At 37.1% G+C, this 13,789-nt stretch overlaps 1 protein-coding gene across 2 annotated transcripts in view; it reads right to left on the bottom strand.

The window, feature by feature from the left end:
- Positions 1-13,789, bottom strand: part of Reln (reelin) — a 466,520-nt gene that overhangs the window by 68,570 nt on the left and 384,161 nt on the right. For both annotated transcript variants that reach the window (XM_027926303.3, XM_027926304.3), the window contains exons 32-40: positions 11,073-11,231; positions 10,694-10,882; positions 9,865-10,138; positions 7,347-7,487; positions 7,063-7,240; positions 3,740-3,824; positions 2,647-2,829; positions 514-685; positions 292-394 (exon numbers count right to left, since the gene is read on the bottom strand). In XM_027926303.3, the coding sequence (XP_027782104.3) occupies positions 292-394; positions 514-685; positions 2,647-2,829; positions 3,740-3,824; positions 7,063-7,240; positions 7,347-7,487; positions 9,865-10,138; positions 10,694-10,882; positions 11,073-11,231 (1,484 nt within the window). The remainder of the gene's footprint in view (positions 1-291; positions 395-513; positions 686-2,646; positions 2,830-3,739; positions 3,825-7,062; positions 7,241-7,346; positions 7,488-9,864; positions 10,139-10,693; positions 10,883-11,072; positions 11,232-13,789) is intronic.

The raw sequence follows: 13,789 nt of genomic DNA, 5'->3' as shown, positions 1-13,789 counted from the left end.
GTTACATATTTGTACATGCACACAATATAATAATATAATTTGGCTGATATTATTCCCCAGTATTTCCACTTTCCCTCCCCTGCTCCCTCCTTCTGGTCCCTTTCCTTTATTCTACTGATCTTCCTTTGATTTTCATGAGATCCCTCCATCTCCTTTCTTTTCCTCTTTACTCTCCACATGAGAGAAAACATATGACCCTTGACTTCTGAGTTTGGCTTATTTTACTTAACATAATATTCTCAAATTCCATCCAAAAGTTTTAAGTATTCCTGATAGAATCAAGTTAAATACCTCAAATTGTATTATGGTGTTCTCATTCACATTGAGGTCACGGGTGGTAATCGAGTGTTCACCGACTTCATTAGAAACGAACACCATCGCTGAATCTTCCTCACTGTTATTCAACAAACAAACAAACAAACAAAGCACAACAAGGAATCCACTTAGGTAAGAATTCATCAGGATTTGTATAGAGCAGTAGTTTTATTTTTACCTTCTCAATTAAATACTTACGGTGCTCCCTTTGAAGAATAGGGGCAATAAAGACCAATGTTACCGCCAGGATAGAAAAACCAATTGTCTTCTCTGGGCCCAAAGTCAAATGTATCCAGAAGCATCACAGGGTTGTTCAGATTATTTCCATCAATAATAAAATCATCAACAATCCAGATCTCTTCTTTCTTACCTAAGGCATTTTTAGATAAAAGCAAGTTTTTCCAAAGATGAAAATCAGATGGACATTTTTGCTCATTGGAAGAAAGTAAAGGACGGAAGGAACTCAGTAACAATAGGTCAAACATATGCCTTCTAGACAAAACCCACAAACGATATGACAGCGTGTTCACAGTGATCAAAGTGTGAAGAAATTTAAGCTTGCAACCATAATAAATTGACACGGCACAGAAATGCCTCGCTAATTTCAGAAAGCGTTAACAAATGGCTTGTGGGAGTGTGCTGTCCTTCCAGTTACAGTAGCATTACGCAGGGTGGGGTCTGAGTCGTTTGTGGTTTGGGGAAATCTGTAAGATGTCTGGTCTGTGGAGAGGGGCAGTCGGACTCAGAACCAGGAATAGTAACTAGTCTACTCAAGGAGCCACTTGTGACTGGGTCAAACCATGACTTAGCACCAGGATTAATTTAGGTGGAAGGACTATGGCCCTTAAAACACTGCCCCGGTAGATAAATAAATAAACAATTAGATGCAGTTAACACAAAGGAAAAATATTCTAATATATAATGCTTAATTTTTCCTTAATGGTTTTCAAAATCTCCAAAGCTTATTTAAAGATATGCGGGAATATATAGAGAATTAGTGTGTCATACGATTTGACTCAGTGACGTAGGCCAGGTGTTTAAGGAATATGCCGCAGGGCTGATGAGAAGGCAAAACCCAGGCTGCTTTTACAAAGCACTGTCTGGACTGAATTTGAAGCAAGCTGATAAAACCAGGCCAAGTAGAAATGTCAAGATTCCTTCTAACTGGCTTCTTTCTACATTTAGTACAATTCTCACAAAATATAAAAAAGGGTCTATAAAAGAAGCCTGCAGAATTAACGTAATACTTTAAATGAAATGTGTTGAATTTACTCTAATGCTTTGTTTCCTTATTTTTGAAGTGGCTGGTAATACAATTAAAAACAAAAACCCTGTGAGCATTCCAAACACAGTATGGAGACAGCAAGCTTCTGGATTTTGAACTGGTTATATTCATTTTTTGTATTTTTATTTATTGATTATACAGGAGATATACATACATACACACACACACACACACATACACTCACACACATATATACACACAAGACATCTATATCTACCTGTAGACCTATACATATATAAATAATCCTATATAATATCATATATATTTATGATAATTAATTTAGATGAAAATCATCATAATTTTATATATTTTTTTCAAAATAAGCTAAAATTTTATGTCTTAATAAAGAGATACTCATACTTTAGAGATGGAAGTACTTCTTTCTTCTTCATTTCTGTATTACCTCTGCAAAGAATTCTGCTTAATGTGGTATCTCTGTGCTTATTTGGGCAATTACATACATGATTTAGTAAATTCTGGTTCTTTGTAATCAACAGTTAATAGAAATATTGGAGGCAATAAAACATTACACATTACAATCATTTTTTGTAACCATTTGAAAATGCCATTAAATTATACATTCACTTTAACTTATCACTGAAGCAAGTGTATGTGGCAAGATATTCTGTTGGGCACATGAACTGCTTTGTCTGAGTGCTTTTCCCTTGGCCATGGTGTTTTGCTATCACGTTCTATTTCACTAAGGAAATGACAAAATCAGAACCATTCCTAAATGAATTCAACAAAAATGCACTTACAACCAATGAATGCCTAATGATAATGCTGGATGTTTTAAAAAGAATATTAGCTCTGTGTCAGGATTCAGCTGTATTTAACCATCAGGAGAGCTTACTAGTCAAGTATGCAGAGGTGATAAAGATACATAAAGTTAAGTATTCACTGAGACAGGTCAAAAGTGAGGCATGTAGCACACGTGTGCTGTGGACAGCTAAGTCCCTGGGTTGACACTCTCTCCACTCCTGAGAAATAAGTATGTTAACATTCCAATGGTAATTTTGATCACAGATAAACACATGCATTTTTACCATTATTATAAGGTTGCCAAAGTCTGAATCTTGTAGCATTGGTTTGGGCACCGTATGGCAAGGGAACATTAATGAAAAGTATATTGGTCGTTTGAGGGAAGTAAAATTCATCCATCAGGTGCCAAGTGATTCCTCCATTGATAGAAAATTGTAGCAAAACAGAGTGAGACCTCTCTGGGGTACCTAGGAAGAAGATAACAAAGGCATAACATGTATTGTGATAAAAACAGGGAAATAGTATGTTTGTAGCTATTCTTCTAGCATCAATGCATGAGCTGGTTTACGTTTACATAGAGGTTTTATAGTTCAAATGCATATGAAAGTGATGACAGGCTGGGTTTTTTTTATACAAATGTATCTTAAAAATACACAATAAATCTGGGATTTGCATACAATAACTCCCTTTGTCTTTTAGCTATGTGCCCACACACTTCTCATTTAGGAAATGTTACATTGAAAATTTTTGATTTTACTGGCATGGTAATTTTATAAGGGTCAAACATTTAAATCTTGAGGTACAAACAAAAAACTACTTGAAAATTTATTATACCCACAATGACATTTTTTAAAAAAGAAAATCAATTAGTTAAACATGAAAAGTCAGTTCTGGCCAAATTAAACTGTTATATCATATGCATGTATGAATATGTAACAATGAATCCCACCATTATGTATGATTATAATACATCAATAAAAAGTATGGAAAAAAACATGAAAAGTCAGAATGACAAACAGTAGGTATTTGGGAGTTCACATCTATAAAAGGAAATACAAAATTTTATAAAATAAAAAATTTTAATTTAAAGCTCTTATAGCTAGAAAATAGTGGTGGAAAGACTCAGGGACATAATGATAAATTAAACTACCATGGAACTATTGAGATTACTGTGGCTATATGAAATAAGTTAAAAATCAGTAGTTATCTTACGCTAAAGAAGAACATTTGTGAACATTCATGTATACCAATTTATATTAGCTCTTTTATACAACAAAATTTGTAGTCCTTAAGTACAGTACTTCTTTCTGGAGGAATTATGCTTGGAGAATTTTCTTGAACGAAAACAATGAATTCAAATCTCTAGACATAGCTTACCTTTTGCTATAAATCTAAGTGAAAACTGGACATACACAGTATTGGTGCAATCTAGATCTCTTGAAATAAGCATCCTCAGTCCTTCCTGAAAACAAAAACAGACGGGTCAAGCAATCTTGTTTCATTTGCAAAGTTATTTTCCTCTGATTTTACACATTTAACTTGCACTAGTTAAATAATTACCTATCATGATCAAGAAGCAAAATTTTGTCCAATTCAAAAGGAGAAATTGAACAATCTTCATTCCCTCTCTCATAATGGTCTCCATTTCCTGTGTGTGAGTAACCCAATTGCATTGTCTCACCTCGGAATCATAGTTTGCTGTGACTTTTATAAAAACCAGCACAAATGATAGCATTATATATCTACAAGACTTTTTAAAAATAGCCTCCTTTGATCACAGCATGTCGTGAAAGAAGTAAGGAGAAAAGCAGATGGAAAATGTGCCAAGGGCTCCTGCTGGAGGCCGGGAACTAATAGGTAACTTTCTCAGGGTTCTGAGGAGTCTTAGAGACTCACTACTCCCTTGCCTGCTCTGCCAGCCCCAGGAGGCTCTCATTCAGACTGACACAACACCCCCCAGTTGGTCGGGTTAAATAAGGCATAAGTAAGGCAGGTCCCCAGGCCTAGGCTGTAAGCATTCATGCAGAGAAGCCAAGGAATGAGGAAAGAGAGCACATTAGCTTTCATAATTTTTTCTGCTAATTAGCTATTTCTGGTTGCCTGAGATTGACAGTTTGAAAGGTTGTTTTCTTCACGTGTACCTACTATTGTGGTGACAGCCAGTAAGACAGATCTCACTATGCAAATGTCCCAAGGTCTAAACAGGCTTTTGAGTTTCTCAGCTGTGACTTCATTGTAGTGACTCTTCAGTGATCTATAGCTATACTACTATAATACTGTGGGTTCTTTTAGAGTTCTTTTAGAGTGGACACTGTCAACTGATTTCTTAATTATCAGCTAGCAAATACCAGACCTAATGATAACTAGAAAGAGCAAATTTCCCTCTTTTTCTTAACACTCATTATAGCTCACAACCTTCAGTAGCTTAAAAATGTTAAAGCAACTTTCACAATAACAATCATATACTGACTGCCTATTACATGCTGTGTTCTGAAAATAGGCATTTTAGCTATTTAAAGCATCTAGTACCACTAAGAGAAAGATACTATTATTCTTTTGCAGAAAAAGAAACTGAAATGCAGAGAGAGACAGTAACTTGCTCAAAATACAGTCGATAAGGGATAATGGTAAGATTGGAACCCAGATAGGTCAGATTCTGAAACTTATCTTCCATTCTCTATAAGATATCAGTGTTTTGTCTACTAAGCCATCTCTAGGTGTGGCGAGAAGAAATCCAGATAATACTACATTTCGAATTTGACAGTTGTTTGGTATTGTAATAAAAAAGCAACCACATTTATTCCCACCTCTCAACTTCACACCCCAATGATTCATACTGGTAGAATTGAAGGTTACCAAGTAAAAGCCTTCTATTTCCAGTCTTCATTTTTCTTTTATGCCTAATAATTCTCTGCCTTGCTCAGTCCATGATGCTTCCTCTCATTGCCTGTTGTTCATGTCTCAGCATCTTTTCCTTCTTCCTTCTATACGTGAGGGCATTAAGCTGTGGGTTCTTTTATAGCTCAGTGCCATGCATAGGTTGAGGTTAAGAGGAAGGCTTGTAATGAGCTTTGAGGTGAACAGCTGATAGACTCAGCTAATAAATATGCCTTTCCAACATCAAGATAAAGGAAATGATTACTCTGCCCCTTTGATCAAGGAATATAAGTATAAAATTGTTCCCACAGGCAAATGCAAGTCACCCATAAAAGAATCCATTTTCTATTTTTTTTGTAGGAGCAATTTTGTTGAAAGTGTGGGTATAATCTGTAATCTAAAAGTAACCTTCTTTCATATTTGCAGTATTTGTCTATAATTTAGTACTTGATATTGATATTTATACAGTGGAACTGTCAAACCCTGTTGCCACACATATTTGGTTCACACAGATGTTTCTTTTATCATCCTCTTTCCAGTTTCAGTGATCCATTTGTGCCAAATGTGAAGAATTCTTTTGTATCCAACAAGCTATTTTAATAACTGATAGTACTCCTGAATCTATGAACATTAAAAAAGAAACTATCATTTCCTTTTCACGCAAGAATGCCTTGCCAGGTCAAACTGCAACCTACGGAGTCCTCTACATCTTGCAGAGCTGAAAGACAGTAAGTCTAATACGTATGATGCTTGGTTGCTCTTGCATTTGGATGGCTAAAGGAAAAATATAAAAGGACCGTGTATCTTTCTTGTTTGTAGACTTCAAGGACCATGTTGATTCTACTGGTCAGAAAGTTATCAGGCAAAGGTCTTTGAATCATGAAAAGTTATAGAGCATCTGTCAGTGGGATCAGAAGTTCATTAGTGATAAGACTAAAGCCAAGCCCCCAGAAGTTTCCACTCTAAATGTCCTACCTCAATTGCGTTGGTCCTTCAAAATTCTTAGGAATTGAAATTTCTCAGGTCCCTAAGTATTTCTTTTCCTTTTTCTCATCAAAAAACTTGTGAAGAACTTGGGTTCAAAAAAGATGATAACTGCCAACTATTAACTATAATTGAAAAAGTTCCAGGGTGTCTAATTTTCTGAATGTTAGGTATTAGTCATTAAGGTTGTGTATAAACCCATGCAGATTTTTGTCAATGATTTCATTTGCACACCTCGATTAGTCAATTTCCCCATGCTGAGAGGGATGGGATGTAGCATGTATTCATACATGGAGATGTGCCAGCTGAGCACAGATTTTTATCAACTGCTTAACATTTCTCTGGTAAGACATCTAGGGTGAAATATGAAAATATACTAACAGTGTTTGAGAATGCCACTTAACTTGACTTAAATGTTTGGTTTTCTTAAAGTGACCACCAAGAAGTTCTATCATCAGGAAGAAAAGTGAAAAGAAAAGAAAAAAGGAAAAACATTTTCAGAAAACCATTAAAAAACAGAGCAAACCAATTGTTTAATAACATGAAAGGTTACATTCCTGGAAAGTATATTCTAAGAATTAAATGCATATTTATAATTCCAGCAGGAAGTAAGGAAAATTTGATCACCAAAGCAGAATAAAATTTCATGCCCCAGAGAGCATTAAAAAAATGACCACTAAGTAGACGAGGAAACATGTTTTGGGCTAGAAGACAAAAGCTACGTATAAAATAATACACCATCTGAACAGATTCAGAAATGCATTTGTGTGAAGCAATGAGTGAAAAGGGGAATGACGGTAGCAGCTGGGAGTGGTGTAAGGAAGTAGAATCTTACTGACCCCTTTAAAGATGAGAGACGTTCCAGATTTGATGGTTTCACCGTTCAGATTCCCCCTCTCTGCACCATACACTTCAGGCCACAGATCAGGATGCAAGTTCCCATTGAAATCATCTTTCAGAATTGAGGGGAGAGGAACAACAGGAACACAGTAGGGTCCACCAAAGCCCCGGTCACACCTAAGGAAAAAATGAGTGGAGAAAAGGCATCATTTGTCATGGGTTCACCATGCCAGGTTTCCTGTGGCATTGCAAAGAAAGAAAACTTCCGATTTGATTAACTTACACACAGCGTCCAGCATCACAGATCCCTCTTCCAGAGCACATCCAAGGGCACCCTGAGGCCAGTACAACATTATCAATAGCCCAGGAATCAGCACCCATGGTGTAGTTGGCCTGAATCCATCTGAACCGGGTCCTGGGAGAACTAACCAAAGAAAACACACCATTGATTTGACAAATAATTTCCAAAATATTTTTCATCGATGTGCCCTCTTCCAGGGTCCCACTCTTCTTTGAGGTAACTTATACTAAGTAGAAGATGCTGTTTCTTCTTGACCCATAAATAGGAGCAGAAAGCATGCTATTTAAATATTTTGCCATTTCTTTCATATAAGAGTCTACAAATACATGTGCGAGATGGAAAAGTTATTTTGAACTATTGATCATTGTGTTTTTGAAATACATGCATATTTTACTTTCAGTGTTTTTTACTGCTACTCAATACTGGGAAAGAGATCAAAGGTGATAAACCTAAGGAAAAACTGGACTCTTAACAACATTCTGGCCGTGAGGTTCCTATTCCATTGTCCCTAAGTAGTTTCTGAGAGTACATGAAGCCCTGTCATACTTCTGCCTTCTCTCTTGGTTCTCAGTGTTCTGGCTCTCTAGAACTGAGGACTAGGAGGGTGTGATATATTCCCACAGTCTCCACTGTGTTTGCAATCTGTTATCTGGAGTATACTAACAGTCCCTAGTGGAGGAACAGAGGAAGGGCAGAAGATTGCTAGTTATCTGGAATGTGGAATGAGGTCCACCTGAAGTTGAACCACTCAGGTACTACTGTTTCTCCACACCGGTTTTCTTTTAGTGCCACGTAGCTGTCAGCAAGGTGGCTTTACTATTATATTACTTTTATCATGTTACTATTCTGCTAAACCTCTGTCAATGGTTCTCCACCAAACACCTGCACACTCAAAGCCAAATACAGCTTCCCCAGCATCCACTCCCTCCCCAGGTCCAACCCATCTTTCCCAATTTCTTGTCTTAAAATTATATTCTGGCAACTGGATTTTGTTCTAGCTTACAACTGTTTGAATGCTCTCCTATGTGCTTTGTCACTTGAGTAGACCCTACTCACTCATACCCAGATGAGACAACAATTCCTCCAGGAAGCTCCTGCCAATACCATCAAGCTAAATCAGGTAGTATCCTCCTATGTTTCACTAATGTTTCCGAATATTACCTCTGTTATTATTTTATTTGTAAATATATGTTTATAGACATCTGTTATCCTAAACAATATATTTGGATCCTGGCCTTAGCTTATTCTTTTAGTACCAAAGTACTTAAAATGCAATCAATATCTAATACATATTTGTTGGGTTAAAAAAAAAAGAGCGAGGCATTACTTAAAACTCCAAGGGTCCACAGAGAACTATTTTAGGACAAAAGCTAATGTGTTTTGGTTTCCTATACTTTCCCTGTCATTTTGCTGTGCATCTATGAATCTCAGTTAAATCAGAAAAACAGACACCACTGTAAGCAGTTAACACCAAGAGAATTTAATGCAAAAAATTGGATGATGATGGCAGAGCTCAGATGTCAATAGCAGTGGTGAGAAAATCAGAGTTTAGCAAAGTTAGGAAGTCACTACAAGTGTAAAGCTGGAGGGACATAAGGAAGAGACATTTTTGCTGGTGCCCAGGCCCAGGATCACATGGCAGGGCATTTAAGAACCACAAAAGTTGGCAAGGATGCACTTGAGGGGTGGGGGAGTGTTTGTGAGGGGGAATGCCCTGATTTATCACTTATTTCCAGCCTCCCACCTCTTATCAGTGTCTGACAGTGTCTAAGCCTACCAGGAAGCCAGTGGATACAGGAGGCTGGAAGCTGCAAAAGCCAACTTTCTGCAGGAAAGGAAAGGCAAAGATCTAAGGGACAGAGATGGTCCCAGAATGGCACAGTTTCTAATAAGTCACTGCTGTACACATTAGTCCTAGAGAAAGATCCTCAAATAACCCAAATGCCTCCACAAGAAAAGTGGGTGCTATGCTAAGTCAATACGACTTTTGAATGTGATCTGAAATGTTGGGAATGGCAAGAGAGATGCAAGACAAGAAGAGCATTCAAAATATAAATACATAAAAATAAAAACAAACCCCAAACCCCACCTTCTATTTGTACTGTGGTCCTGAGATTAGAAAACCAAACCAAACCAAACCAAATCCAAACAAACCTAGAAGCTAAGGGTACTCTCTGATATGCAATAATTTCACATTGCTTAATGTGAGTAGGTATGTTTAGCTTATGGGTAGAGGCTTATTTTTACAACAGAATGAAAACTAAATCTGGTGGGAGCCCTCATGTTGCCAAGGAATAGAAAAATGCAGCCTTGTAAAACTTCTGGAACTCTAGGCAGTAAAAACTGCAACCCAAGGAGCCTTGTAGTTTTCTTCTTTCTGGCACACTGCATGCATAATTATCATGAAGAGTAATAGAGTCCCCAAGTAGAATCACAATTATTTTCAAATTAGGTGACAGAAACCTAAAGTTCTGACATGTAGCCAAATGACAATTCTCACTTGGTGGAGAGTGGAAGGTAGACAGTGATCCGCTTCCAATTCTGGAATCTTTCCGAGGTGTAAATTGAACTTTCTGTGTAGTGCAGACAGCCAATGGTTGGAGGAACACACTCTTCAGTGACAAGATGCCAGTCCCTGCCATTGTTCAGAGAATACTGGAGCTGTATACTGTGGGAGGCACTGAAGGGCTTGCTGCAGCCCATGCTCATTTCAAACTGCAAGAAGGTAGATGCTGACACATGAAAATCCCAGGTCTCAGCATAACGAGGTTTTCCTACCAAAATAAACAAATAAAAAAAGGCGGGGGGAGAGGTGGGGGGGTGAAGTTGAATGGTAGCATTTAATTGTACTCTTACTTGTCACTTATGCCTACAATCAATATTTTCAATAGTAAACAAAAATCACGCATCTTTAGTGCCTCATAGGGCTTTGACTTTTCTTCGCACATTTACTGTTTCTATATGGTTACCACAGACTTGGAAATATGGAAGTCTGCCGACTTGAAAAGTTTTACCATCTTAAAAGAATTGATAAAGAGTGAAGTTTATAATTTTGCAAATTATGAAACACAGGAATGCCATCATACAGATATGTTGGTCCTGCCTTTAAGAAATCTTTTTCCTATTATGTTCGCTGAAAGGCAGTTTTAACAAAAGAGTCACTGGGCTCACTAAGTTATTTCAGAGGACAATATTTTGATCCCACAAGAGCCTCCCTAAACAAAAGCAGTTAGGCACACAGTTTAATATTAGAGAATTACGTTTGAGTTTTAGCTAATTTAGTTCTCTATTTAATGAAATATCCTCCTTTATCTGATGATAATATATACCTATGTTTTCAGTGAATATCAGAGCAGTATCCATAGAGAGACAGTCAATATCAACTTGACCTCCTTGGATTCGATACCAGTTGGCTTGCAAATCTATAGAGCCATCAAATTTGTCTTGAAATCCAGTTTGAGAGCTGTCATTCATTCCTATAAGGACATCATCCAAAGCCCACTGGGCTGAATGCTTCCCTGCAATCAGATGAATAAAGGCCATTGGAGAAAGTTCATTATAGAGCAATATGAATATCTTTGTGACCATGATTTTAAATCAAATTGTCTAGAAATTGACAGCAAATTAAAAAAACACATAATATAAGATGGATATGGATGCTATACGATCTGAAAGCTACCATCAAAGTTGAGGTGAGCAATGACTTACCATGTTGTGGTTGCCACCATCGAAAAGCTGTTGCAGGTGTCTTTGCCTCCCGTGGCAGGTCAATGGAAATGATCTGTGGTTCCAGAAATGACATGAAGTCCAACTCTCGAAGCAAATGCCAGAGTATCCCATTGTCATTTGAATACTGAACAACAAGCCCTGAGTTATAAGACATAAATTTAGTTACTAGGACAGCTTTCCTAGAGGCAAGGAACAGTATTTTTTAAATGGCAAAACTGCAGCAACTTCAAATTGAATCTCATGGAATGAGAGCACATCCATCTAACATCCAAGGAATGAGTTAGTGGACCCGAAGGCTCATCAATTTCTTGACAGTTTCTAATGCACTGACTCCCAGTAAATGGAGACCAAAAATACATAAGCTCTTTTAAAGACCACTCAGCTTTGTATGAGTGATGAGCAGGTTGGTAAGGGGACCATAAAAACCCCCGCTCTAGATCATGTACTTGAATTTTAGATTTTGTCCTGAACATGACAAAGTCTCCTGTCATTATTATATACTCAGAAGAAATATCTCAATCTTCCTGGCACAAAATCAAGCGGCACTCTGCTGCCAAAGCATCGGGCAGTAAGCTCTGCCTAGTCTGGACTTCTAAGACTTTTTAACTAGAACTTTGCACTTGGCAGATCTCAATTAAAGAAGCTTGAATAGGGTCAAATGATTAAATAGTGAAGCAGAAATACTTCTATCCAATGTGACCTGTGCTTTCCTTTCTCCTGTCACTCTTTTCCTCGATGCTTATCCTATCTACACATCTCCCTGTCTATAGCATGACACAATCTTGGCAATTAATGTGTAAGGACCTCATGTGCTACTTCTGCTGTTTCACCCAGAAATATTTTTATTTATTTACTTTTATTTTTTTTGGGGGGGCATCAGGGATTAAACTCAGGGGCACTCAGCCACTGAGCCATAACCCCAGTATTTTATTTAGAAACAGAGTCTCACTGAGTTGCTTAGCACCTTGATGTTGCTGAGGCTGAGTTTGAACTCACAATCCTCCTGCCTCAGCCTCCAGAGCCACTGGGATTACAGGTATGCGCCACTACGCCTGGCTATCTTTACTTTTTATTAGTACATTATAGTTATGCATAATATTTGGGCTCATTTTGACACAGTCATACATCATGGAATATAATTTTCTTCACTTCAGTCTCCAGTACTTCCCCTAGCCCCCCCCCCCAGTCCCCCTTCCTCTACCCTGCTAGTCTTCTTTCTATTTATTTAGGTTTTATAATTAGTGCTTTATAGATATTCATAAAGCTGGAATTCACTATGGTATATTCCCATATATGTATATGGCACAATTTGGTCAATTTCAGACTATCAGGGAGGGAGGATTGTCTTTGGTCTCTCCTTTCAGAGATGACCCACTCTCTCCCCCTCCATCTTGAGAATGCTTTGCCATTCTTTAACCATGAAAAAGATATTTGTGTAATTTAGCACCAGTTTTAGGAAAAAAAATAGATATGAAATATATGAAGGAGAGGGAGCAGAGGTCCTATCTAATTGCCTACTTTGCAGTTATTCCTAAAATAGGAACAGCTTTATTCATAATTATGACTGAGGACACTGAACTACTTGCTAATAATTTCATAATTCACATAAATTATGCTCAGTAAAAATATACTTGTTATATTTATTTTATTATATTATTACTCTTGGAAAACTATAAATCATTTATGGTATCTGTAACATTTTAATTTCCCTATTATTGAGTGACTAGAACTTCTCCATCCCTTTATCATGTTAGATAATAAAAGTTCACTAAAATAAAGTTTCAAGAAATATTAGGATGAAAAATATAGCCAAATGAAAGCTGTTTAATGCTAATTAATAGCATATGGAATTATGGTTACCAGATCTGACAAGGAATAAAGCCAGAAATAATAATAAAGCATATGTATGCTAAAAATTAGAAACCTCAAAAGAATTAAGTATACTATATTTCAAATAGAAGAACCTACCAAACAATGAGAGGATAAAAATGGCTTGAAGCACAGGGCCTCTTTGGGGAGTCAGCTTGCTGTATACAGGTGTAGGGATAGGAGTTAGAGCTTTTCCATGTGTTGGGGAAGGGAATGTCATGAAGAAAATGGAATCTCAGCTGTTTCTAGTCTTTATTCTAGTCAAATTGAGGACTGTCTGGCAAAAGCTCTAGTCTCTAACCCTTAATGTTTGCTCAAATTATCTCCTATTGACTTTGTAGTGTAAAGGATGGATAAGAGTGTAGACATGTCAAAATTTAGTTTTCTTGTGTCTACTAATTTGTATTATTATGGTTTATATTTAATACCATGAGAAAGATGAAGGGGTGTGTGTGTGTGTGTGTGTGTGTGTGTGTATCTATGAAGAGAAAGAGAATATTAAGATAGCTATTTGAAGGTGACCTATTTAGAAGGTAGATCCAGAAATGAAGCATCATGAGAATAAAATCTCACTGACTGATCCTTCTCTTCCCTTCCACTCAAAGCACAATCCAAGATCAGGACCTGCATCACCTTGGAACAAGCCTTATCTGTGATGATTTATAAAATATGTCCAAAATTCTTTGACATTCCTCCCTTCAAAAAAAAAATGAAGCTTAATTCTCTTCCCTTTGAGTTGGATGGATTTAGTAACTTGCTTCTAAAGAACAAAGTGTGGTAGGAGCCATGGAGTGTGACTTCTATGACTAGGTCATTATAGACACTGC

The sequence above is a fragment of the Marmota flaviventris genome, chromosome 1, assembly GCF_047511675.1.
Source record: "Marmota flaviventris isolate mMarFla1 chromosome 1, mMarFla1.hap1, whole genome shotgun sequence".
Taxonomy (NCBI): domain Eukaryota; kingdom Metazoa; phylum Chordata; class Mammalia; order Rodentia; family Sciuridae; genus Marmota; species Marmota flaviventris.
The sequence above is the reverse complement of the archived record's forward strand: the minus strand, read 5'-3'. Positions and strand labels throughout refer to the sequence as shown.